General features: G+C 36.9%; 3 protein-coding genes across 8 annotated transcripts; 2 read left to right on the top strand and 1 right to left on the bottom strand.

The window, feature by feature from the left end:
* The first annotated feature begins 437 nt into the window (after positions 1-437).
* ISA1 (isoamylase 1) lies at positions 438-12,819 on the top strand. 2 transcript variants are annotated; one of them, XM_068476614.2, is made up of 18 exons: positions 438-1,004; positions 1,324-1,506; positions 1,713-1,805; positions 2,871-3,023; positions 3,699-3,790; positions 4,646-4,787; positions 4,870-4,977; positions 5,996-6,081; positions 6,727-6,798; positions 6,888-7,014; positions 7,845-7,931; positions 8,399-8,491; positions 8,645-8,800; positions 10,163-10,246; positions 10,849-10,929; positions 11,021-11,103; positions 11,181-11,298; positions 12,268-12,819. In XM_068476614.2, exons 1-18 carry the CDS (start codon positions 621-623, stop codon positions 12,529-12,531), a joined length of 2,406 nt encoding a protein of 801 aa, XP_068332715.2. In that variant the 5' UTR covers positions 438-620; the 3' UTR covers positions 12,532-12,819. The 2 variants fall into 2 exon arrangements, with proteins under 2 accessions (XP_068332715.2, XP_068332716.2); XM_068476615.2 differs by lacking the exon at positions 10,163-10,246 and having other exon boundaries at positions 464-1,004.
* A 1,523-nt stretch (positions 12,820-14,342) lies between these two features.
* Positions 14,343-15,740, top strand: LOC137737978 (uncharacterized). Of its 2 annotated transcripts, XM_088682292.1 has the most exons (4): positions 14,355-14,488; positions 14,576-14,747; positions 14,867-15,059; positions 15,144-15,740. In XM_088682292.1, the coding sequence occupies exons 2-4, from the start codon at positions 14,607-14,609 to the stop codon at positions 15,506-15,508; spliced, it is 699 nt and encodes a 232-aa protein (XP_088538418.1). In that variant the 5' UTR covers positions 14,355-14,488; positions 14,576-14,606; the 3' UTR covers positions 15,509-15,740. The 2 variants fall into 2 exon arrangements, with proteins under 2 accessions (XP_068333672.2, XP_088538418.1); XM_068477571.2 differs by having other exon boundaries at positions 14,343-14,747.
* A 533-nt stretch (positions 15,741-16,273) lies between these two features.
* LOC137738132 (ethanolamine-phosphate cytidylyltransferase) lies at positions 16,274-23,724 on the bottom strand. 4 transcript variants are annotated; one of them, XR_015954830.1, is made up of 11 exons: positions 21,377-21,526; positions 20,435-20,857; positions 19,742-19,977; positions 19,385-19,533; positions 18,749-18,820; positions 18,123-18,190; positions 17,808-17,925; positions 17,648-17,696; positions 17,186-17,251; positions 16,965-17,087; positions 16,274-16,663 (listed from the first exon to the last, which is right to left on the bottom strand). XR_015954830.1 is itself a non-coding variant. In XM_088682674.1 (11 exons), exons 3-11 carry the CDS (start codon positions 20,785-20,787, stop codon positions 16,592-16,594), a joined length of 1,257 nt encoding a protein of 418 aa, XP_088538800.1. In that variant the 5' UTR covers positions 20,788-20,857; positions 21,377-21,878; positions 22,234-23,724; the 3' UTR covers positions 16,274-16,591. The 4 variants fall into 4 exon arrangements, 2 of the variants coding, with proteins under 2 accessions (XP_088538800.1, XP_068333860.2); XR_015954831.1 differs by having other exon boundaries at positions 20,435-20,878; positions 21,377-21,516; XM_088682674.1 differs by lacking the exon at positions 17,648-17,696 and adding an exon at positions 22,234-23,724 and having other exon boundaries at positions 21,377-21,878.
* Positions 23,725-24,721: the final 997 nt, after the last annotated feature.

Genomic DNA, 24,721 nt, shown 5'->3' with positions numbered 1-24,721 from the left:
TCATTTTTTTTATTTCAAATGTTGTTGAAGAATCAGTATACATATAAACTAAAAAAGTATCTTTTGCATGATAGTGTTTGAAATGATAGGTTTGGGGAAGATGAAACCGTCAGTTCGCGGTGTTGAATAAGGGGAACCGGTTTGTTTTTATGATTTTTTGTCATGTAGTGGTTAACGTGTCCGTTTATTAATGGTTATAGTCGAGGGGCACGGACTGTAATTTAGTCGGTCCTTTTTTTTTGGGTTGGACTTGGGTTTCTGTTATTGAGTTTTTTGTCACTTCTTAAAATGTTTTAAAAGTTATGGAGTTGTTTGAAACATGATATATATTTTTGCCTCTATATATAAAACTTCCATATTAAAACATAAGAACTTTGATAAAAAATTGAAAAAAAAATAAGATTTTAACCAATGAAGTAGCGAAAAAGTAAAATGATAACCTAATTTCTCCTATTAAATATCCACCCAAACAAAACGTGGCTCCAAAACCTCAAACAAATCCCAGACTCTGAGAAATGATAGAGATGAAAGTATCACCTCTCTAAGATCCATTCCAATCCAAACCAAACAAACAGGAGGAGGAGGAGGACCAAGACTCTCTCTCTCTCACTGATGAGCCAATGGCGCAACAGCAGCTAACCAAGTGCAGCACCTGGCCCACCGCTCCCAATCTCCGTCTTCCCCGCCAAAACCCCCAGCGCTTTGCATTTCCCAATGCCGGGCACCGGAATCCCAATCAGAAGAGTTTGAATTGGCTGATGCGAGGGTTTGGCGGTGATGCTCCGGCGGTGGCGGTGAAGGCGAGTAATGGCGGGGCAGAGACTGAGCTGTCGGAGACTGCGGTGGTGGTCGACAGGCCGAAACTGCATCGTTTTCAGGTGTCCGATGGGTATCCGAGTCCGTTCGGTGCCACGGCGCGTGATGGCGGGGTTAACTTCGCCGTCTATTCCGGCAATGCGGTTTCCGTCACTCTCTGTTTGATCGCTCTCTCCGATTTAGAGGAGGTAAATCATAAAGTGAACATTTTGTTGCCGATTTCTCGTGCTGCTGTTATATGTTTCTTGTGAGGATTTGCTTTGTCGGTGCCGAAAGCCTGAAAGATTGCTTCTTTTAGTGGCAGTGCACTTTTGTATTAGTTCTACTTAACTGAACTTAAATTGATACTCAGTTGGTTAAGAGCATTTTCCCTTGCATTCGAGGTCCCGAGTTTGAATAGCCCCTCCCCAATTTGATTGTTTATAAAAAGATTGAAACTTGTGGAGTTTATTAACTTGTGCTACGTAAATAATTGATTAACTAATCATTGATATGCATTTGATGTAGGATAAAGTTTCTGAGCAGATTCCGCTTGATCCTTCGACCAACAAGTCCGGAAATGTGTGGCATGTACTTCTCAAGGGAGATTTCAAAGATACTCTTTATGGTTACAAATTTGATGGGAAGTTTTCGCCCGAAGAGGGACACTACTATGACTCTTCTAGAGTTGTATTGGATCCTTATGCAAAGGTTATTAACCTCAATGAGCGGCAACACATCTTTTATTTATTGTTTCATTGAATTGTGCGGTTTCTTATCCGTATCATAAAATAACGAACATGGTTTGCTTCTATAGATGAGTCATATAATTCATGCATTGGTTTTAATAACTTGTTTTTGGTTTTAAATTTAATGTGCGGGGGGACTCATATTATTTTAATTTTAAATTTGTCTAGGCAGTTATCCGCAGAGGAGAATTCCGCAAGCTAGGTCCTGATGGTAACTGCTGGCCTCAAATGGCTGGAACGGTACCTTCTTTTGATGATCAGGTACTTTATCCACAAATACTGTCGTAATTTGAAATTGGTAACAATTCATCACACCTGCTTTCAGATGTTATCTCTTTGCTTCAGATTTTCCACCTTTTGACTTGGAATTGTTTATTTTTCCTTTGTTCTGTTAGAAGGACTTAATACTTTTGATTTCAGTAGCAAAATAATTTGAATATGATGAGAAGAGAGAAATAAAGTATCTCTTTGATCTCTGTGCTTTCCCTTATTCTTATGTGTCAGTTAAGGTTGCATATGTGAATTTTTATATATCATCATGTAAATTTTATAGTTTAAGTTTAGTTAAAATTTGAATTCAGTTCTTTTGAGTTGGATCTGGCAGTAGATGTTGATCATTTAATTTGGAAAACCTCATGAAAAATTTATGTTTAAGTTTCATAGAATTCAATTGGATGTCTAATTGGGGAAGGGCTAATGGATTGTGTATTAAATGAATTCCATGACTTTAAAACTTTTGTTCTAAACAAGCAGATTCATTGGAAGTTAAATACACTGATGAATTCATCTCAATTTAAATGAATTCTTGGTCTCTTCTCAAATATAGGGTAATTTAAATATATGGGGGAGCCTCTATGCCTGCCCTGTCATAGGCCTCAGATGCCTGAAAATATTCTGATCAAGTTGCATTTTCCAGTTTTTCTTGGTTGGGGGTGGGATGAGGAGATTATAATTTAGATTATATTTGCATTCTTAGATGTAAAAAAAGAGAAAACCCTAACTTTCCCTTTTCAAAGCTTGTAGTTTTCAGGTAAAAGTTACAAATTTGGTATCATTCCCATGATTATTAAAAAAATTTTGTTTTTCCTTAGATGAACCTATAGCTGGCCTCTTATTTTTAGTTTCTCTAATCTTTTCATCGCAATATTTAAATAACAATGCCAAAATAAACCTGTAACTTCTATTTTCCACTCTCATGGAAATCTTTTTAGGAAAGTCAGTTCAACAGAATTAATTGTAAACAACACTAAATTTGCGATAATATTTTGAATTTGTTTTCTATGATCCGGAATATTTTCCAACACTGGTTCTTCCCTTTGATTTCAGTTTGACTGGGAAGGAGATTTACCACTGAAGTATCCACAAAAAGACCTTATCATATATGAAATGCATGTACGTGGGTTCACAAGGCATGAATCAAGTGCGACTGAGTTTCCCGGTACATACCTTGGTTTGGTGGACAAGCTTGATCATTTAAAGGTCAGTTCAGAGAAATTTTAGGAAAATTCTGAAAAATGCTTCCTAGGGAAGTTTATTTCACTATGTAGGGTGGTATATATTTTTATTTCTATTATATTGTAATTTGTAAACAATCTAGTGTTGTGAGCATGTATGGTGCATTGGAAGCCCATTGGACATATGACGACCGCAGTTAGGAACTTTGGTCATGTTGAAGCCAATGCCTTTTTGTTGGCACGTATTAACCTAACTTTGATTAGAGCTGAGATTGGGCAATGCGAAAATGATCAGAAGTTCCGAACTTTTCTCTGTCCCTCATGAAAAATATGCCATTGTTAATTACTAATATAAGGTTGTCTTATTTGGAGCATATGACTAGTATTCACTTTCCCACAAGCCATCAACCAAACAAAAGGGTTCCACTTTTATGTTTTAGTTGGGAAACAAAATGTTTTTATTTGAACATACTAGAACAAAATGACATGATAGTATCTCTTTAATGACTTTGTAGTGCATTCCCAAATAAAGAAGAATCATCATTTCATTTATATAAAAGATAAGAGGAATAATCTTTCTCTAATCACGTAAATGTTGTTTTAATTGTTTATCTACTACATAAGTGTTTAGCATGACAATCATAAAATAATGTGATCATACATGTTAGTGTGTTCTTACTAGGTTTTCTTTGTTTTGCAGGAGCTCGGGATCAACTGTTTAGAGTTAATGCCATGTCATGAGTTCAATGAATTGGAGTACTTCAGCTACAATTCTGTCTTGGGTGACTATAAGTACAATACTTCTTTCTTCTATGCACATTGTATTTTGAAATTGTTTAAGAATGGGAACAACAAACAAACTCCAGAAATGCAAGAAAGTAAGCCAGAATATAAAAAATACTAAGAATGTACACGGTTCAGCTATGTGCTTATGTAATCGTGGCACCAAAGAAAAAATCCCAACTATATAAATAATGGGTACAACAAAATTTATCATCAAGCCTCTAGGTTGAAGGCTTGATGAACAAAAAGAAAGAACAGGAAAACAAAAGAACACTCTCATCTCATTTCTTCTCTTTCACACACCTTGCCTTTCAATATTCTCTCACTCTAACTCCTGAGGTGGTATTCTGAACATTGATCTCTTGCTTACTGATAAAGGTAAATGGGTGCGGTGACTCTTTTTATATAGCTGTGGTAATGGCTTCATCAATTAGGAAATCTAATCCATTAGAGTCTACTCCATTTGGGATCTAATCCATTAGGAAATCTACTCCATGTGGGAATAGGATTATCCTCATAGATGATTAGTTCTAATGAGTTAAGGAGACTCATCATGGGATGGACAACCCAACACATTGTTTTCTTTAGGTGTATGCAAGATAGCAATCTAGATTGTAACCTGAAACAAATCTTTTAAATAAAAATCTATAAGACGCTAATTCTGGAGTATAATCGACTCATGGATGCTTTTTACTATAAGATTACATGCACCGTCCTGTGAAAAACCTTCACAATGGGGCTGAAATTTTCAACCTTTTTTTTAAGTCTGAAATTTTTAACCTTTGACTTCCTAGAATCCTGAGGAAAAGATTTTGGTTCCTTCAGCCATATATTTTGTAAAAATCAATTTTTATTTTTCTTCAGGGTAAATTTTTGGGGATACTCGACTGTCAATTACTTTTCACCAATGATAAGATATTCATCTGCTGGCATACGTAATTGTGGCCGTGATGCAATAAATGAAGTCAAGTTTCTTATTAGAGAAGCACATAAACGTGGAATTGAGGTGATATGCAATAGTAATATTATTCAGAATTTTTTATGTGATATTTTGTTTGAAGTTTTCTAAAATAGTTCTTTAAAATTAGGTGATCATGGACGTCGTCTTCAATCACACAGCTGAAGGGAATGAAAATGGTCCCATTTTGTCTTTTAGAGGTGCTGATAATAGTGTCTATTACATGCTTGCGCCTAAGGTATAGCTCTGAAATTAGTAATGTTTTCTGTGTTCTTTGGCTTCATACTCTCTTTGAAAACATTATTTTCCTCAGGTTGGAAATCATATGCTTCTCATATTTATGGTTTTCTCCTTTGCTGAATCTCGTTCAAAACTTTAAATGTTATGGTCCTTGAATCTAGTTGAGGACAATTTTAATGCTTTGAACATGGCGGGTTTATGTGCTATTACTATTTCTGTGGTTCCATGGTAATTGGATCTTTGCTATAATCTTATGTGCTTCTATTGTGTGCTTTGTTTTGCTGAAGAAGAGCATGCTTTTGTATGATGCAAGTAGCTGCTTTCCTCTCAGGGTGAAGTTTCCTAATTCGTAGTGAATTTGGTAGTAGAGCAGCTAGGTTTTGTCCTCTATGTATGTCTATCAAGTATCAACCTTATTCAGCACAAAGGAAAGAAAGTTTACAATCTTTTCAAATTTCTTCGTATTTAATAAAATTTAGTTTATATTTCTTTTATGCAGAATGAAAAACAGCACAAACTGAAGGAAAAAAGAGAGAGACATATTTTCCAAGTTTTTCTTAAGGGAATGATGTGCACCCTACTGCTTGATGTAAATTTGTTTAAAACACATGTATTTTACCAGTCTCACAGTCTTGTGTTGGACCAATTTGGCACCTCTGTCCATAGTAGCTCGTTTAGTTTTTCATTCCAGAGATTTCTTCTTTCTATGAGTACATTTTTCATGAATTACATGTTGTTATGTGGTCAATCTGAAATGAAGCAGCAGAACATTATAGTGCTGTTATATTTTGTTTGCCTATGGATATTGATCTTTAAACATATACCTTATATGCGGTATTGAATTGGAAGACCATAACAAGGTCAGGTTTGCGTTGCATGCCCCAGACCTAGAGTCCCATTTGTGTCGTAAACTGAAGAATTCTGTGACATTTTTCTCGTGCCATCTTTTTTGATTTGACGTCTCTTCATTCATACACTGTGAACTCAATCTATTGTCCCTTTTTTTTTTTTAACAGGGAGAGTTCTATAATTATTCGGGATGTGGTAACACATTCAATTGCAACCATCCTGTTGTGCGCCAGTTTATTGTAGACTGCTTGAGGTAGAATTTCCTGACTGTTCAGTCTCAATTTTATCAGATAGAATTTCTTATCATTTGAAATATGCATTGGTGAATTTGATGTGGAACCTATTTATAGCTCCCTGAGATAATCTGCATTGCATAATTACATTTTGAGCTCTGAGATCTAAAGTTGTGTAATAGTCATGGAATAGTGTCATTCCATAACCTAAGTGTGCTTCTGAATCATGTCATTGTCTCTATATGACAATCTCCCTCTGTAATTAATAATTATTATGGAAAGGAACTAGCAAATTGCTGTTCTTATAAGCTCAGTTATTCCATGTTTCTGAAAGAGAAAAAATTTGTTCATAGTTGAAAACTCATATGCTAGTTGGCTATATATTCCTTTTACATTTTATAAGTGCTTTGATAAGATATTGGGCACCAGGTCAGTGTGATGTCTTGCCACTTCTATATCTGAATGAATCTTGCCAACTTTTTTTCTTCTGGTTGTTTGTTTTCTATCTTCACTTCTATCATTTTTCTGAAAAACTGCAACTCTGTCCTTTGTTTTTTTTTTTTTATCACTTTTTGATAATTTTGGTATCATATCTATGATCATCCTCTCCTACTTCTTTACTCCAAATGGTAGAAGGGTCATTTTTTTGCTTTTCTGTGCAACAGATATTGGGTAACAGAGATGCATGTGGATGGGTTCCGCTTTGATCTTGCTTCTATTATGACTAGGGGTAGCAGGTTTTCTGCCAGATGCTCTGTTCTGAATCAGTTTATACTGGACACTGGTGTTCATTTCAGTCCTTTTATCTTTGCTTCTTTGTCCACAGTCTCTGGGATGCAATTAATGTATATGGGAGTGCAATAGAAGGTGACTTGTTGACAACGGGAACCCCTCTTGCTACCCCACCATTGGTTGACATGATAAGTAATGACCCAATACTTCATGGAGTGAAGGTTCTTACGTTAAACCTGTCTTAAATATAAATACACATTTGCTATCAGTATTTCTAAGATTTCCAAGGGTCGTCATTTGAAAATGATTTAGCCTCTTTGATACTTTAAAATTTCGTGCTGAGAAAAAATTAGACATCTCCAACTGCATCAACATCCCTATTTCTACATTCTAGAACATAGAAACTCCAAATACAGTTGGGTTTTTAGGGGTGACCCGCTATTAGAATCAACGCCTTGGAAGATATATGAGACGTAACTCACCTTGGTCAAGTTTTCAGAAACCCATTTAGTTCATTCTGTTCTTAATCAGTTTGGAATGGTTATTTCATCAAGTTTATCTCTCCATGCCATGAGTTGTCAATTTAACAGTAAATTTAAAAGGGCTACACTTAGTTTTGTTCTTATTAATCATCAATCTGCCATAAAATAGTTAATAGGCATTTATAAGTCAAGTGTAAGTTTTCTTCTTCTCTTAGAAAAGGGACTAGCCAAACATGGCCACGCCATAGCAAGGTGCTGCTTTAAAATTATATAACATATCTTACATTACCTTTGTGCTTCCTGGAGTATCCCTTTTCCTTTGTTTTACTGAAGTTGTTTTGAATTTTCTGTAATAATTCCTTGTCATTTTTGTATTCTTGTTTCTAGAATTTTCTTGAGCTATTGTGATCCGCACAAAAATTTAGCTTAGTGGTTTCCATGAGTTGATCCTGCATATGAATTTAAATTTTGTTAGTTTCTCCAGCTTATTGGAAATTACTATTACTAGTGTGCTAGTATAAAGGTTAAGTGACCAGGCTTTCTTTGCCTATTTTTTGGTTCCCAAACAGCTTATAGCTGAAGCATGGGATGCAGGAGGCCTGTACCAAGTTGGCATGTTTCCTCACTGGGGTAATTGGTCAGAATGGAATGGGAAGGTGTGTTAATACATTATACTGTTACAGTCATCATTTCAATTAACCCAAAGTGACCGAGATAAAGAACATTATAACAGAATCAAAAACATCCACTTGTTCTTCAGGTAAGAAGGTCCTAATAGACCTGATCTTCTTTTCCACACTTTCATCATAACTATGTCTTATTATTCTATTATTTGGGCACTGGCATCTCATACTTTTGGCCAGTTGATGTCTCACTAAAGTCTAACCAACATTACAAGTGCATTAATGTGTTCGAGACAGAAACATTTGGCTTTACTTAAAAACCTTTTTTGTTGTCTGGTGTTATAACTCATGACCTTATTCTCCAGCATCTTTGAGTCCTGAAACCTGCTGATAGGACTGTGGTCTATTTTATAGATTAGTCATAAAGCCAGTTATGCAATGATATTGTTTGACCTTGATATTTTAGTTTGATACAATTTGTAAATTCCTGTAACTTTCAGTATCGTGACACAGTGCGGCAGTTTATCAAGGGTACAGATGGCTTTTCTGGGGCTTTGGCTGAATGCCTTTGTGGGAGCCCCAACTTATATCAGGTAATTCAAGTTTTTCCTGTCTCTTTTGACAATGACTAATAAACCTTCTTTGAGAATCCTATCCTGGTATGTTGAACATTGTGTAGGCACCTCTCTCTCTCTCTCTCTCTCTCTCTCTCTCTCTCTCTATGACACATTATTTCTTTGGACCAGGAAGGGGGGAGGCCATGGAGTAGTGTCAATTTTGTTTGTGCACACGATGGTTTTACTTTAGCTGATTTAGTAACCTATAACAACAAACATAACCTGGCAAATGGAGAAGACAACAATGACGGAGAGAGTCATAATAATAGCTGGAACTGTGGACAGGTGAATATTGATAAATATATATTCTGTGATGGTTGGATTTAACCTTTGTTTGATGCTGATGGCAGTCTCTGTGATAAGGTTACCACAGCTGTAATCCTTATGATCAGGCATGCTAAACTCTTAAGGTCTAAAATGTCTCATCTGGCTCTATGATGACATATATCCTGCACTTGTCTTAATAGTTTTCTTTCCACTCATATTCTACCTCCTTTTCTCTTACTTTTTTATTTTCTCGTTTATCCTTTAGGTGGCGAATCGATTATTCTTGCTTTTAGAAGGTTGATTACCCCTAAAAAGGGAAAGATGTTTATCATGTGTTTATGGGACATAAACTTCACATCACATCTGTGGTGTTTTTTTTCTGTCTTATCCCATTGAACAATTAAAGGGGTTATCTTAAAAACTAGACCCTTGGCCAGCCCTACAGGAAATGGATACCTTTTGTGCATGTATCTTAGATTTGTACTTCATGGTTGTGTTACTACGCGTTTAGACACTAGTTGTCATTCTGTTGGGCTTTTCACATATAAGCCTCTCATAACATCACAATCTAGAGAAAAACACTACAAACCTTATTATTTAGCAATGTTTTAGAAGGCTCACCTCAGGGCGCGCCTAGGCGTCCTCTGAGGCTGGGCGTAAGGGTTGCCGCCTCTATTTTGAGGGAGTGGGTGGAATGCATCGCCGGAGCCGCCTAGGCACGCCTCAGGGCTTCTTTTTTTTTTTTTTTTTATAATTTTTATAATTTTTAATTTTTAATTTTTAATTTTTTCTCCCAAACCCAAATTTTGGGTAGGGTTTTAATTGTCTTATACCTCTTCCTTGCACTATCGTCTCTCTGCCTTTTTTTTCTGATTTTTATTTTTTTATATAATGGATGTGTGTGCTATCTGCGTGCATTGTTATATGTGTGCTCATTGTGCTTTTCATCCTCTATTATATATATATATATATATATATATATAAATGTATGTATGTATGTATGTATATATAATATAATATAATATAATATAATATAATATATGTATATATATGTGTGTGCTCAGGGTGATTATTGATTAATAATCTTCTTCTTTTTTAATATAATATATGTGTACGCTCAGTGTATATAACTATATATTAAAAAAATTTAGGTCCTGTGAGGCTTCGCCTCACACCTCACGCCTAGGCCGGGCTATCCCTCGGACGCCTCGCCCACGCCTCACGCTTTTAATCTGTTGTTATTTAGAGAAAAACCTTACTTACTTTGTAACACCAATGGATAGATGAGGGCTTTTTCTCGGATTGAGCTCTTGAAGTGTTTTTGTTATAAATTTTAATGGTGGGGGGGGGGGGTGTTTTTTCCAATTTACTATTATTTAGGAGGGAGAGTTTGCAAGCATTTCAGTGAAGAAATTGAGGAAGCGACAAATGCGGAATTTTTTTGTCTGCCTCATGGTCTCCCAAGTAAGATGCTGTTCTTATTACTATTTTATTGAAACGAGGTTCAGTAATAGTTCATTTTATACTATGACTCTTAATTAGGACTACTATGACTCTTCCTTATTATAGCATGTGTGTTGGCCTTGATTTCTTGTAAAGCGAGTCTGAGTTTTATTTTTTATTATATCTTTTAGTTTCTTAAAGATTTCTGGACAACATTTTCAATTAACTGGGAAGGGTCATGTGCATCCATGAAGTGCATGGACACCAAAATAGTAGGGCATGATAATTGGTGTGTTTTCAGTGCAAGGAAATAAAGGAGAAATAGAAATTAGTGCTATACAGCTAACTTGGTTTTCTATTGAATGGTGTTGATCTTTACTTTCGTACGACCCTACCAGTATCGAATGGATCCTGCTGAATTCTCATTCTAAAAATAAAAGAAGAGACTGAATTTGTACATTAACTTGATTTTGCATCTTGTAGTTTTTGGAGCAGAATTGTATATTGCCCTGCAGATATTCTTTAAATGCAGGCACTTTCTAGGTAGATTGTGCTGAGGATGTCGCATACTTTTTTGTCTGCTTACTGACTACATTAATTCAATTTTTACTTCTATTTATCAGGGTGTCCCAATGCTGTGTATGGGTGATGAATATGGCCATACAAAGGGAGGAAACAACAACACATATTGCCATGACAATTATGTATTTTTCTACTCCTTGTCAACACTCTTTCTGTCATACCCTATTTTTATTTTATTTTATTCATTTTTTTATGGTTGTTTCTGTGCTGTAGATTAATTACTTTCGATGGGATAAGAAAGAAGAGTCCTCATCAGACTTTTTCAGATTTTGCTGCCTCATGACCAAATTCCGCCAGTATGTATCTACATTATTGGTTGGAGGTCTTTGCTTTCTGATTGATGTCTTGTATCTCCTCACTGCGAATTATGCAGGGAATGCGAGTCACTTGGGTTAAATGACTTCCCAACGGCAGAGAGGCTGCAGTGGCATGGTCATGCTCCAGGGGTGCCAGACTGGTCTGACACAAGCCGCTTTGTTGCCTTTACTTTGGTATTAACCACCCTGACTAATGCAGTTTAAAATCAAATTTTAATTCTCGTACCTTGTTTATTGAAATGGGGATAAGTGGAAGATTTCCATGTTCCAACTTTCAGTGGCCTTATGCCCTTGTGTTACATAAAAGTCTCAACTTGCAAGGAAGTACCCCATCAGACATATCATGTAACTGGTTTATCCTGGGTTCTTCTGAATGCTCCCATTGTCAAATACATACCAAATACTCTTCCAAGTGGTCTGCCTGTTTTCCAACATGTAGAAATCAAGGCTTGAGCCCCAAAAGGAGCCTTGGCACACCTTTTTGTAGGTCTCTAGATTAAGGAGCCATCGACCTTGATCATATAGGGCGTTTGACCACATGAGTGCGTTGCCTTATAATTTGGAGACCAACTTTATTGATCTTTAGAATAGACTCAAACCTAAAGGAGAATACCTGTGTTTGTATGATACAAGTGTACTGATGCTTGTGTAAAAGTATGAACAGGTCAGACCAGGGTTAGAAGAATTGCAATGAAAAAGTTTGTATAGAAATAAAAAAAAGTAACAAAAGTGCAACGATGAGTTATTTTTTAGAATTTTATCATAGTTTTTTTCATGTATTTGTGCCGGACCACACCCAATTTGCAGGTTGGATATATAGTGGCAATCTAATAAATCAATAATCCTCAACTTATGCCTTCATTAGATGGCCATAGATATATAGCTTGGCAGATAAGATGAATTCTTGTTTGAATGTATGGTCAAGGTTGACAGTCTAAGAACACTTTTGCATAGGCTGGATGACAAAAAGTGTTTGTCCTAGCATGCACACCTCTCAGAAAGTTCCACCTTTAGCAGCATCGTAGGAGTAACCAATTTTCTGTTATTGTTGGGGTTAATAGTTTCTCTTTTGTATCTTATTGGGTTGTTTTAATTGTCAATGTCTGCTACTACCTGGTCCGTGACTCTTAAGTGTGAATCCAGGTGGACTCCGTGAAGAGAGAGCTGTATATTGCTTTCAATGCCAGCCACTTAGCCGTGACCATTTCTCTGCCAGAGAGGCCTGGATACAGATGGGAGCCCTTGGTCGACACCAGCAAGTGCACACCATTTGACTTCCTTTCTAGTGACGTCCCAGAAAGAGATACCGCAGTTAAGCAGTATGCTCACTTTCTCGACGCCAATTTATATCCCATGCTAAGTTATTCTTCAATCATCCTATTACTCTCTCCCGTTGAAGATTCTTAGCTTAATAAAAGCATCGGTGCAGAATCCATATGCCTTGCAGATTTTATGATGAGAGCAACTGGTGCATGTTTAAATGCTTGTATTATCAAGTGGGAGTCTGAAACAAATTATAGAAATGCAGCAAATAGTAGAGTTTGCAAGTAGTAGAGATTTAGTGGAAATAGTTTGGAGAGATCATGTTCTGGTTTCTGTGCGACGGCTCAAATATGAAGGGAATGTGTACTGTTTTTACGTTATTCCTGTCGAATATGTTTGCCTTGTGAATAAAGTTATCGGAGAAGTTGGTTATTACTTGGTGTTTGCTATGACTTGCATAACATTTTTGATGAATCGGTATTTTGGGTCATGAGGAACTTGTACTTCACTTTCTTTTGCCGGTGTGGATGATCATATTCTTAAAGCAATTCAAGAAAGGATAAAACAAATTGACAAATAAAAAAGCATAAAAATTAATGAATACTTCCAACGTTGAAAAAGGTTATCCCATCGTCATTTTTTTCTCCCTTGACGAAAACCGGGAAAGCAAAAATAGAAAAAGAGAGATATCTTTGCAATTTGCAATTTTTCAGTGTATCCGAATCACTTTTAGTGTCAAATCTTGTTAAGGCTTAGTCTGACGTTGTTGTGTTGTGAAAATAATCATTGTTGATAGTAGTGTGAGATTATATGTTGCGAGAAAAAAAAAAGGCGATTTGTAAACTGTATTTGTTTTTTATTTTATTTTTAAAAACGATAGTATCTATATTAAGGGAGTGGTGGAGTGGGTTAAGTGTTATAATGGACTGCTTACCATAATAATATGGTTCAACTCGCTTTTAGCAAAAATTGAACCTAATACTTTTCAATTATAAGTGAAAAAAAATATCATTAGACGGTCAGATTTTAGTAGTAAGTAAACTAAATTCATTGAACGTTTCCGTCTCTTCCGATTTTGATATGCGCATAAACTGAAGTGAAAGCACCACCCCAACTGCTTTATAAGTTTAGCTTGAAACAACTTTATCACACACACCTTTAACAAACATCGTAGCAATTAAAAAACTTTTGAAAAAGGTTATTCCAAAAAAGTAACCCCAAATTGGCACTAAGTTTTGACTGTCTGAGGTGTAGCTTTGGGATTTGCTAAGCCTTTTGAGGTCCAATAATTCTGTTGACTACCTCATTTGTTGAGGATGTGAGTGTAAGCTTTATTTTCCGTTTACAAGTAAAAAAGAATTTCATTCAATTGAGTTCTTCTAATTTAAATATATTAATATTACAATTACTAGTTAGTAGTTATATCTTTTTTTTTTTTTTTAATTACCATTGTCTTTATGATTCAATTCTTAAATAAAAAAAAATGCTTTAAAATGTTTTTGTTTATTGATTGCATTTTGATTTTCATCCAATCTTTCGAGAAACAATGGAGAACTAAACAAAATTTGTAATAGTTGAATTAGAATTTCGACAACCAACATTTCTTTTTGAGCCAAGCGGTAGCATTAGTAAGTTAGATGTTAGCTAGACATCGATAAAATTTGAACTTACGCCGTCATGCATGGGCACAACACCTTTTTGCTACTGTGATAAAGAGCCACTTGCTTCATCAACCAACATTTAGTCAACCTTATTACTAATTTTGGATGAGAATTCTAAGTAGCAACATGATATACGATAAACAAATAGGATATAAGATTCTCAAAGATCATCGCAAAGAGAATTCGGATGGGAATCCAAATCCCTAATTTTCCAGTTCTAATAATTGTTATTTACCATGGCCCATGGGCCACACTACAGGTGCCCATAACTAGCCAATGAAATCCAGACACCCCATGGATTCACTTTTCAATTTTGTCTTCTGGAGAAATCTAGACATCCGCAGAAACCTACCCCTCTCTCTCTCTCTCTATCTCTCTCTCTTTTTTACAGGTACTGCAAATTGACTCTTCAATTGAGTCTTAAAGTTCCAGACTTTCAGGTTGTCTCTGCAAATCAAATCCAAAATTCCAATCAAATCCTCAACAATCACACAGTTCAACAATAACCCAAATCTCCATTTCTGCAGAATCAGAAGCAGAGTGGCAGAAATCTCTCACATGGAGGACTACTTTGTCTCAGACGGAATGCTGATGAAAACGATGAAGAAAAAGAGGAAGGAGGTGGAGGAGCTTGACCAAGTCAACGAAGACTTGTCCGACTTCTCTCTTTCTTCTCCCGCCAGAAAGATTCGCCGCCTGGTATGTAAAAACCCCATCTTTTTGTTTGCTTTCTTCACTTCAATTTTCGACCCAATTCTGTTGAATGTTTCAAATTTTCTGACTCAATGTGTTGTATGTGTGAAAATTTGGTAACTTAGGATGCTCATTTGCCGCCGATAATGGAGGAGGAGGAGGCGGAGTTTGCGGTGGCTCCGAATCAGGTGAAATTAGATGCTCCAGTTATGGAGGAGTTGCCGTCAGAAAACCATGAGAAGGCCATTGTGCTCTTCAAGCCTGTCAGTTGCCCTCCCGTCTTCTCTCTTCGTTCCGATTTGATTTCCGGCTTCAAGGGTACGCATTTCGACTACCCATTTGGATTTCCTGACGATTTCTGTCTCAAAATTTCGGAAATTTGATGTTGTGGGTTTTCTCCAGACCAATTTCTGCGCTCCAGCCATTATAATCTGAGACAATCAGCTGAGGAAGATGACGAGACGGTGCAAAACAACGCGAATCGATGTAAAGCTATTGTTCCATGGGTTCCAAGCCAGCTTCCGCCTGTGCCATCAATGGAGATTTTGCAGCAAACTGTGGCCCCGGGAGAGCTGATGGAGGCTGAAGGGATGGGAACAGCAACAATGGAGATTGAAGAGGAGAGCACAGAAGGACAAGGCATGGCTAACATGTATGGCGGCGGTATGTGGACGAGTAATGAAGGGTTTCCTGAGTGGCAGCAGCAGCATTGTATGATCCCACAGCCTCCACAAAACACCACCACACCTATCACTTGGTTCCGATGAAGACCGGAAGGCGTTGGGGGTTTTCTGGTTGGAATTCGGGTAGTGCCTCATTTTTTTGTTTGCAGATTTCGACTAGGTTATATGATATGTATGGTAACAAGGAGGAGAATGTTCCTTGTCTTAGAAAATTTATTGGGAGGTGTTTTGCTGTGTGAGTAAACACCAGAACCAGAAGGTAGTGTTGTAATGTTAATAGCAGAAGAGCAGTGAAGGAAAATGATTTGTATGTTAATTATGGCTTTAATCCAGTTCAGCTTATAATCTCAAACAACATGCACATCACTTGAGTTTTAACACAATTTGAATTTGATACAAACAATAACGGGTGGGGGTGAATTCGAACATAAGACCTCGGGTGAAGGCGTGAGCACTCCCTTGTTAGGGGTGGGGTGAATTCGAACATAAGACCTCGGGTGAAGGCGTGAATTCGAACATAAGACCTCGGGTGAAGGCGTGAGCACTCCCTTGTTGGGGGTGGGGTGAATTCGAACATAAGACCTCGGGTGAAGGCGTGAGCATCAGTTTAACTCTCCCTTAATGGAAGATGCACATAATTGCACATCAGTTTAACACAATTTGATATGATTTATAATCGGGTGGGGCGAATTTGAACATAAGACCTTCGGCTGGGTGAAGGAGTGAGCACTCCTTTACGGCGGTGGGAAAAGAATAGTCAATGACTATTTGATGATTGATCTAGTGACAATCAGTCTTGACGTCTCTAGAAGATGGTTGTAATAAAGAAGAAAGGTAACGCAGATTAACTTTATGAATCAAAACTATGAGAAGAATGGCATAAAAGAGGGGAGTATAAACACCCTAACAAATTTTGGTTACAAATATGCACAGGAGGTTATGACGAGGTTAATATAATGTTGATTCTCATCTATATTCTAGCAGAGATACATTGAATGGAAAAAAAAAATGCACTACATAAAAGTCTGATGACATCATGACGGTATAATCTTCCATGTCATTCCCCTCCATTCTCGTCCTTCTATCAAAATGGCAATCTTCTATGGCCTCCACAACACACGGCTCTTCAATAAGTACCGATCAACTTTACTGGTTAATTCATACGGGCTAGTCTCCTGAGACATACGTCTTCTGTGCATAGTACTTCTTTTCACTCTCCTTCTTTTTGGCATTGCGTCTCTGCATCAAAGACATCAGGGGCACAACTTTATCAGCACTCTCAAGCAGAAATTTTGCACGTGCAGAACATCATACGAGAAAATACTTTCTTTTTATTCTACAAACATGCAACGTGAAACTTATGGTTGCGATGTGTGGAGAGAGGAATTGTTCAAAGAGATGAATATAAACACGACACAGGATTTTATCTAACAAATAATGATGGCCGGTTTACTTGTATAGAAGTTATTAAACATGGTTTTCAATCGACAATGGTACTAGTGCATATAAGCAAAGAGGCAGACAAGGATTTCGGAGGTACCAAGTAAGCATCATGATTTGCAATTATCCTCTGGGATACTGACGATGTTGTTATACTTTTTGGGCTTTCGAGTAATTTGAAAATCCCCATGCTCTTGGGAAGAGAATAAGGATCACTCTCACCCTGCAAGGTACAAATCACCCCATTCAATAACCCAATTTTCAGCTTGCAGAGAACAAAGTTTACAGTGATCAAATTTGAAGAAAAATCCATCAACTTACAGTAAACGAGGAGTTGTACTCGGAAACTGTCCCATGCACAACTGATGAAATGTTGAAAGTTGTTATCTGTCAATGCAAGAATATAGAACTCAGATACAGTGATTAACACATTTAATCAGACTGCATCCTAAGGATTCCACTATTCTGAATAAAGTACAGTGAGTATAAAATGTGGACGAGAAAGGTATAATTTATTGTCCGAACCATTTTTATCTAGAAATAGGTTCAATTTGTTGTCCTTCGAATTGATAAAACTTATTGCCTATAGCATGCTATATCACACACATGCCAGCACGTATTGGTTCCATGGACTCCACCACACATGTAAGGTATGCTTATCTAAAGTAATGAAGACAAGTGGCAAGCATGTCACGAATCTATGCACATTCCCAAACAGCAATAATGTTGGAAATTTTATCGTTCAAGCCAAGGTAGAATCATGATTACTATGACGACACTTACATGTTATAGTCCCATTCAAGGCCATGAAGAAACATCATGAACATGTTGACTGTAGAAACAGTACGCAAATAAAATCATGAACATGTTGATTGAAGAAACATCATGAACAAGTTGATTGGTATAAAATGCAATAGGAAGATAAGTTGATGCATTTACTCACCATGTCCAGGGTAACTTCCCAGGGAGCACCAATGATGACTTCATCAACATAACGGCAACCCAATACACTAAGACTACGTTCATGTAAATGCATTATTGGATGCTTCCCTCTGTGTTCACTGCAAGTAGCAAAATTTTATTAGCTTAGTTTTTGGTCTTTTTACATGTTTACCCTTGTTGACTAAAGTAGACAGCAAAATAAACACATTTTTATGTTTAGCTTCCAAATATAAAGATAGTAAGAGAAGGAAACTTCATGGCACCATAATTATACCAATGAATGAATTGATGTCAAATGAAGTGAAAAGGGAATTACCTGACAGTCTCATCATTGTGGATGCCAACTAGTAGAAAGTCTCCGAGCTGCCTAGCCTTCTTCAAGATCTAAGCAAGCACCCAAAAAAGAGAAACAGCTTTCATATGATGAAATGATGAGAAAAATATTTGATAACTGTTCATACAGAAAGGGAAGATGCTCTAATCAATCTCCACGGCTAAGAATTGCCAAAAGGAGGGGTGTGAACATCACATGACAACATTCAGTTGTTTACATAGACCATACTGCTTACGTTGGCAGAAGGTCAAGCCTTAACCCAAGGCTTCAATGGGTAGCCTTACAACTAATGATTAGCAGAGAACTGTCACAACTGACAATGGCATTTTGTATATTAATGCAGTGGTGGGATCCATTTCTCTCTTAAAGTAATGGAACTAATGCATATACCAGACTTAAAATACAGATGAGTCATGCTAAAGTGCATTATGACAAAACGCCATCATGAAGGCTATTTAGAAATTGCTCCAAGCTTTTATTGAAGTTAGAGAACATCTAGGATGAGGTAGAAAAATGCCATTTCAAGATGCACCTCAGACTTTGAAACTTGATATCAAATAGGCAAATGCACTACAAAGATCCAACTTAACACAAAGATATAATTATACCTCAACATGTCCTGCATGAAAGAGATCAAATGCCCCATCAATGTACACAACACGAGCATTTGGTCCAGGTCCCTGAGAATATATATGGTGTTATCATGGAGCATCAGAAAATAAATTATGCATTAAAAAGAAACAAAAAACTAAATTTCCACTACCGCCCCATTTTATCTCTATGGTTTGAAATAAATATGAAAAGATATGAAGCCTCAAATACCAAGCTACTGTGCAAAATGGTTTACTGTGTTACTCACACACAGATCAATTGGCCAATGCTTTGCTCTTTAAATTAAATAGTAAATAATCAATCAAGGATTGTGTTACCACATAATTGGGAAGGTTTTTCATTTACTGGTCTTTTCTCTTCATGATTTTATACATTGTAAAAGTTTTGACAAGTTAGACTAGGAAGTGGCTTCATCAGAGTCATGTATGGTACCCATGGTGACTTCTTGGTCTTGATATGTACCAAAAAGTGGTCTGTGTGTTCATTTCCAATTGTATTTATTCTCGCATCTCACTAGATGCACTAGATCCTAAAGAGAGCTCAGTCTGTAGTGTATGAAACACTAATAACTTATAATAAAAATAAATGAAAAAGTTCAAGTTAAAACTGCCAAGATAGTAAGTGACACCCACCTTTCCATTAGAGAATTGCACAATACGTCGGGATGTTGGCAGAAATTGAGATAAATGGGTACTCTTGGGTTGACTTTCTGGGGATTTTTGCAAGGAAGTACCATTTTGATCTTTACCATCTGTCTCCTTTAGAGAAGCAAGTATCCTCCCTACATATGATTACTATTAGACTGATTGAAAATAAGAAAATGTTTTCAATATGCAACAGTTTATCCATCTAGGCAGATCATTCATCAAATCTCTTCACTTCTAGATTGCTTGACCACAAGAAGTCACAAGTGGATTTGAAAAATAAGTACTGGGGTCATTTTAAACAAAAGGAGAAACCTCTGAGGGAGATGAAGAGAATCATAGTACCTACAATATCTGTGCTGGAGACACCTTCAGTGCGTTTAATTTGCTTGTAGCGACTAGCTTTTTTCGCCAAGGCGTAAGCATCAGTTCCATCTGGCAGCAGGCAAGGGTCATCACCATGTATGATATAGTCAATCTTATGCTCGTTGAAGAGTCTGCCCATGAATTGCTCAGTAATTTCATAAGGAGCATTGGGTATGACTTCATCCACCCACTTCAAACCACTTACGAGAGCCAGTCTGGAAAGAAACTTCAAATTAGACAGAAATAAGTAGTTACATAATGTATATAGATAATACATCGATCTTAGGCCCCAGGAGATTATACAACAGAACAGTTACAAGAATTTCTCTCTGAACAATAAAGGTATGGGTGGACCAAACAGCGTATTCTAATTCCAATGATTGCTGAACAACACTATTATTACGAAATCTGAAGTCGCAAACTCTGGATAAAGTACTTGTATGCATGTAACATATTCTGTAACTTGAGTTGGTGGCTAAGTAACAAAAGTTACAACTTGAACTCACATAGGAATGTTTTCGGCATTCCAACATAAATGTGTGTTCTTGAGAAATGAGCATGTTAACGTGCTCATTCCTAATTCCATAGGAATGTTTTCGGCATTCCAACATAAATGCGTGTTCTTGAGAAATGAGCAAGTTAATGTGCATATTTATGCGCATAAACACTAACCTCTCTTCCATGGATAAAACAGGTGGACCTTTATTGGCAATAATCTCCTCGTCGCTAACTACGCCCACCACCAACTCATCTCCCAAAGCCTTGGCTTGCCTCAAGGCATTCGCATGACCATAATGCATGAGATCAAAGCAACCATCCATGTAAACCCGAATGCGCTTCTTATCACATTTCTTCTTGTGGAAGATCCCAGATTCAGACCATAAATAAGGCAACTGGGGAACTGTAATTCCACCAAAATAGCTCGTGGACAAGCCAAGCAAGGCGGCTGTCAGCATTAGACCGCCAAATACATGTGGGTGGTTGTACATTCCATCCCAAATCCAGTTGTTAGTTTCATATTCCATAGTGCCACCCTTTTTCTTCTGCCTTATATTCTCCTCTGATCTCTCTGCTTAGTAGGAGGAGACACAAAACCTGAATCCACAATACACAAAGCTATTCAGTAAACAACATTAGTCTTCTTCTTTAAATTAGATTTAAAGATCACACGAACACAAAAAAAAACCATGAAAATACTAAACAAATCTAGAGCTTGAAAATACCAAATTACACCAAAATGTAAGGAAAAAAAAAATCAGATGTTAAGAGAGAATTTTGGGCGTGGATTAATTGTCAATTGTGAAGAGATGCAAATTCTAAGCCCATGGAGAAATTAATGATGCCAAAGATTCAAGAGAATTATTGAACAAATTCAAATTACAAAATTTATTTCTGAATCTAAACCAAAAACCCACCTGAAATTCACCAAGAATTAAAAGAAAAAAAAATTGGGAATAGCTGTGCATTAATGGAGAAACGAAAAATCGGAAGAAAGCCATGGAAATGACAATTCCAGAAAAAAACAAATGGAAAAATATAAGAAATGAGCATTAATCATGGTGACCCAGATCTAGAAAACTGGTTGTTTTACCAGAAAATTGGAAAAGATTTTACCTTTTGTGTGAATGAGCTTTGTGTCTCCTTTCTTCTTATGCTTTCTCTCCCTCCTGGTTTTTTGGTGGCTTGAAGAAACTGCAATGGGAAAAGAAAGAAAAGAAGACAAGTTCCCTTCCCTTCCCTCTCTATCTCGAAATAATAAATCCCAATTTTATATTACTGAATAAATCAAATCAAATGCTTAGCGTGTGGGCCCTGTCCGAGCCCCACCTGGTGCTCCATCGCCTCTTTCGTCCAACCATGTGGACACATGGGACCTAAGTTAGAAGCTTCCTAAGTGAATGGCCACCGTTTTTCGTGCTGCATTTTGTGTTTCTAGATATCTCGAGATTGATATTAATTTAATAGAAAAATTAATTAAAAGATTTGAAAATTTTGAGTTTTAATGATAAGGATAAAATAAAAAGTAAAATGAATTGTATCAGGATTGATTTTTTAGTGTAAAAATATGATTTTTTTGTTAAAGTGAACAGTATCGCAGATTTTTCGTTAAAACTCTCTAACACTATGTTTGGATGAGGGAAATAAACATGGAATTTTGGTAAAAGTCAGAATTTATAAATTAACAGGCACCAATTCTCTTGTTTGGATTCATAAGCATAGAAATTTAGAATTTCCGCATAGAAAAAAAACTTAGAATTTGGGACCTCCAAATCCCAAATTCAAATTCCATGTAAATAGGCGTTATTTCTCAATTTCTATGATTGAGAGTTTAAAAATAACAAATTCTGTATTCAATTCCTTTGTTCTTTTAGGTTAACCAAACAAGAAAATTTACAAATTCTAGAAAATAAAATCTCGTCATTTCAATTTCCGTCATTTTTAAATTCCTTAGTAATCTTAAATTTCTTCACCCAAACATAGTGTAATTTAATAGGTTAATCTCGATTTACAACTCTTAAATTTTTTGGTTTTCAACATTTGGTACATCAAGTTTTTTTCATCCCAGAGTGGTACCTGAAGTTAAAATTTTGGGACAGTTTCATACATCCGTTAAGGTTGCTATTAAGTCAACTGTTAACTGGTAACGTGGACACTGACTTGGCACCATGTGTCAATTTGGGCCCACTCTAACTTTAAAAAATTAATTTTTTTTTTTGTCACATAAAAAAAAACCCTTTTTGTTACTTCGATCCACCCGTCCTTCCCTCCCCAATCCCCTTCTCCCTTCTATCCTCCGCACCCTACCAATCATCTCGAGTTATGGAGCGTTGAGCTTGACGAATCATCGTCTATGCAAAACCTTAGAAAATTACCTTATCTTCTGTCACTGTTATGGGGAAGATGGATCATCGAGCGCGAACAGTAGAAAAATGCAATCGCAATTGAGCCTTCCCCCTCGTCAAATCACCACCGCGAACGTCCAATCAACCGAACCCACCTTTCCTCATCGCCGACGCTGACGGATCTGCAGTCACATTTGAGGGCGAGCTTGGTGACGGCATCAAAGCTAGAGAAAAGGAAATGGATTATGGGTTTTGACCGTGTGGTAGAGGGCGGGCTAATTGGAATGTGGGTTTTGGTCGGCAATCGAAATGGAGCTTGACCCGGGTCTGTACGGGTCCGTTGAAAGACACAGTTGAAGATGGAGGCATTAGAGGGTAAGCCGCAATTGATGAGGTAGTAACCGGAGGGAGTGAAGGAGGTTGAGGTGTGGAGGAGAGAGAGAGAGAGAGAGAGAGAGAGAGAGAGGAGGAGGATTAGAGAAAGAAAGTGGAGATCGAGATGGGTTCGTCCTCGTGAAGCTCCCACCCAACTCATGAATGGGCTCTGATTTTTGTATAAAAATCAAAGCTTTAATCTTTTTAGAAATTTTTGGGGGCTTTTAGCACACTGATTAGTGTTGCAGAGGTGTTAGGAGATACAACTTGTGCATGTTTTGGAAGAGGAAGACGAGAAGGAAGAAAGGGTGGGGGATGATGACGGAGAGGAAGTGGAAGAAGAGAAGAGCTCAGTGGGTTCGTCAACAATAGCAGTGGTGTTGCCGCTGTTGTCCTCCATGAAGAACAACAGAAGCAAACCTATCCCCCAAGACGGCTGCGATGGGGGAAAAACCCAGAACGTTTCCTTCCAAATCCAAAGTTGTAGTTTCTAGGTTTTTAATTTTTTTAATTCTTTAATAGCCATATGGGCCCAAATTGACACGTGGCGCCAAGTTAGTGTCCACGTGGGTGCTACGTCACCAGTTAATGGTTGACTTAACAGCAACCTTAACGGATGTATGAAAATGTTCCAAAATTTGGACTTTAGGTACCACTCTAGGATGAAAAAAACTTGATGTACCAAATGTTGAAAACCGAAAAACTTGAGGGTAGTAAACTAAGATTACCCCTAATTTAATTTAACACACATGCTGCCTTAACGTTTTTTTTCCTAAATCTCCCCTCAGATTGATATTAATTTATAAAAAGACTAGTCATTGTTAAAGTATCTTTGATCAACTTTTTAATTAGAGAAAATTGGAGCAGTAGTTTTTGAATTTTAATCTTGTTGAAGCATTGGTCCTAAGTACATATGTGACCATTAATTATTGAACTTGTTAAAATGTGGAGTGATTTTTTCCTAAACTTCGTTAAAGCTTTTACCAAAACCAACTGGCATTTCGAAGAGTATCACAATATAATATGCACTTGTAAGGCCTATTCTCCTCCCACTAATGTGAGATTCATTCTCAACACGCCCCTTCACGTATAGCTCCTAATACGTGGACATCACAAATTAGATGACATGAGCACGTGTAGCCGTTGGGCTTTATACATGGGACAAAACTCCATTAAGCTTGGGTTTCATTTTCGTGGGGAACGAGGCAACCATTGGTTATAAATTATGTGAATTTCTAATTTAAGAATATGATTGAATAACTTTACAAATTTTGTTTCCAATTCATACATATATACCAAACATGGTAGAGGAAATAAGATGACATTTATTACTGGCTACTTTCTTATCCAACTTTACTAGTGGATTTTTGCTCACCACCTTCAAGTGGTGGTAATGTTCACTATCTTATTTATCATTGTTAGATTATTTAAATTTTGAAATTTGAGGAAGAATCCCCAATCTTCCTCTCTCTTTCTCTTTTCTTGTTTTTTCTTTTCTTTTAGAAGGTAAACTGATATTATCGATAATCAAATACAAACTACTACATTGGCAACATTTGTTAAGATATTAAATAATATGTTAACGTAGGGACCTTTTCGACCTCTAAAGCAGTATAGGCCTAAGGAAGGTCCAATGAAGGCCCAAAGACTAGGCCCAAAGAAGGAAAAGAAGACCAAGGCCTAATAGAATGAGAAATGACAACTCTGAGCGCTATGGACGACTGCTCAAGGGTTTGGTTTT

The sequence above is a fragment of the Pyrus communis genome, chromosome 13, assembly GCF_041283825.1.
Source record: "Pyrus communis isolate YQ-2024b chromosome 13, ASM4128382v1, whole genome shotgun sequence".
Taxonomy (NCBI): domain Eukaryota; kingdom Viridiplantae; phylum Streptophyta; class Magnoliopsida; order Rosales; family Rosaceae; genus Pyrus; species Pyrus communis.
The sequence above is the reverse complement of the archived record's forward strand: the minus strand, read 5'-3'. Positions and strand labels throughout refer to the sequence as shown.

Bases quoted from the DNA above. Each gene is read 5' to 3' on its own strand.
- LOC137738132 (XM_088682674.1), bottom strand. From the start codon at position 20,787: ATGGAATATGAAACTAACAACTGGATTTGGGATGGAATGTACAACCAC. The intron at 19,978-20,434 runs GTTAGTGTTTAT...GTTTCTTTCCAG, and splicing joins GTTTTATCCATGGAAGAGAG to ACTGGCTCTCGTAAGTGGTT. The intron at 18,191-18,748 runs GTATAATTATAT...GTGCTTGCTTAG, and splicing joins TTCATGCAGGACATGTTGAG to ATCTTGAAGAAGGCTAGGCA.
- LOC137737978 (XM_068477571.2), top strand. From the start codon at position 14,607: ATGGAGGACTACTTTGTCTCAGACGGAATGCTGATGAAAACGATGAAG. The intron at 14,748-14,866 runs GTATGTAAAAAC...TTGGTAACTTAG, and splicing joins CCAGAAAGATTCGCCGCCTG to GATGCTCATTTGCCGCCGAT. The intron at 15,060-15,143 runs GTACGCATTTCG...GGTTTTCTCCAG, and splicing joins TTTGATTTCCGGCTTCAAGG to ACCAATTTCTGCGCTCCAGC.
- ISA1 (XM_068476614.2), top strand. From the start codon at position 621: ATGGCGCAACAGCAGCTAACCAAGTGCAGCACCTGGCCCACCGCTCCC. The intron at 8,801-10,162 runs GTGAATATTGAT...ACTATTATTTAG, and splicing joins ATAGCTGGAACTGTGGACAG to GAGGGAGAGTTTGCAAGCAT. The intron at 10,930-11,020 runs GTATTTTTCTAC...TCTGTGCTGTAG, and splicing joins CATATTGCCATGACAATTAT to ATTAATTACTTTCGATGGGA.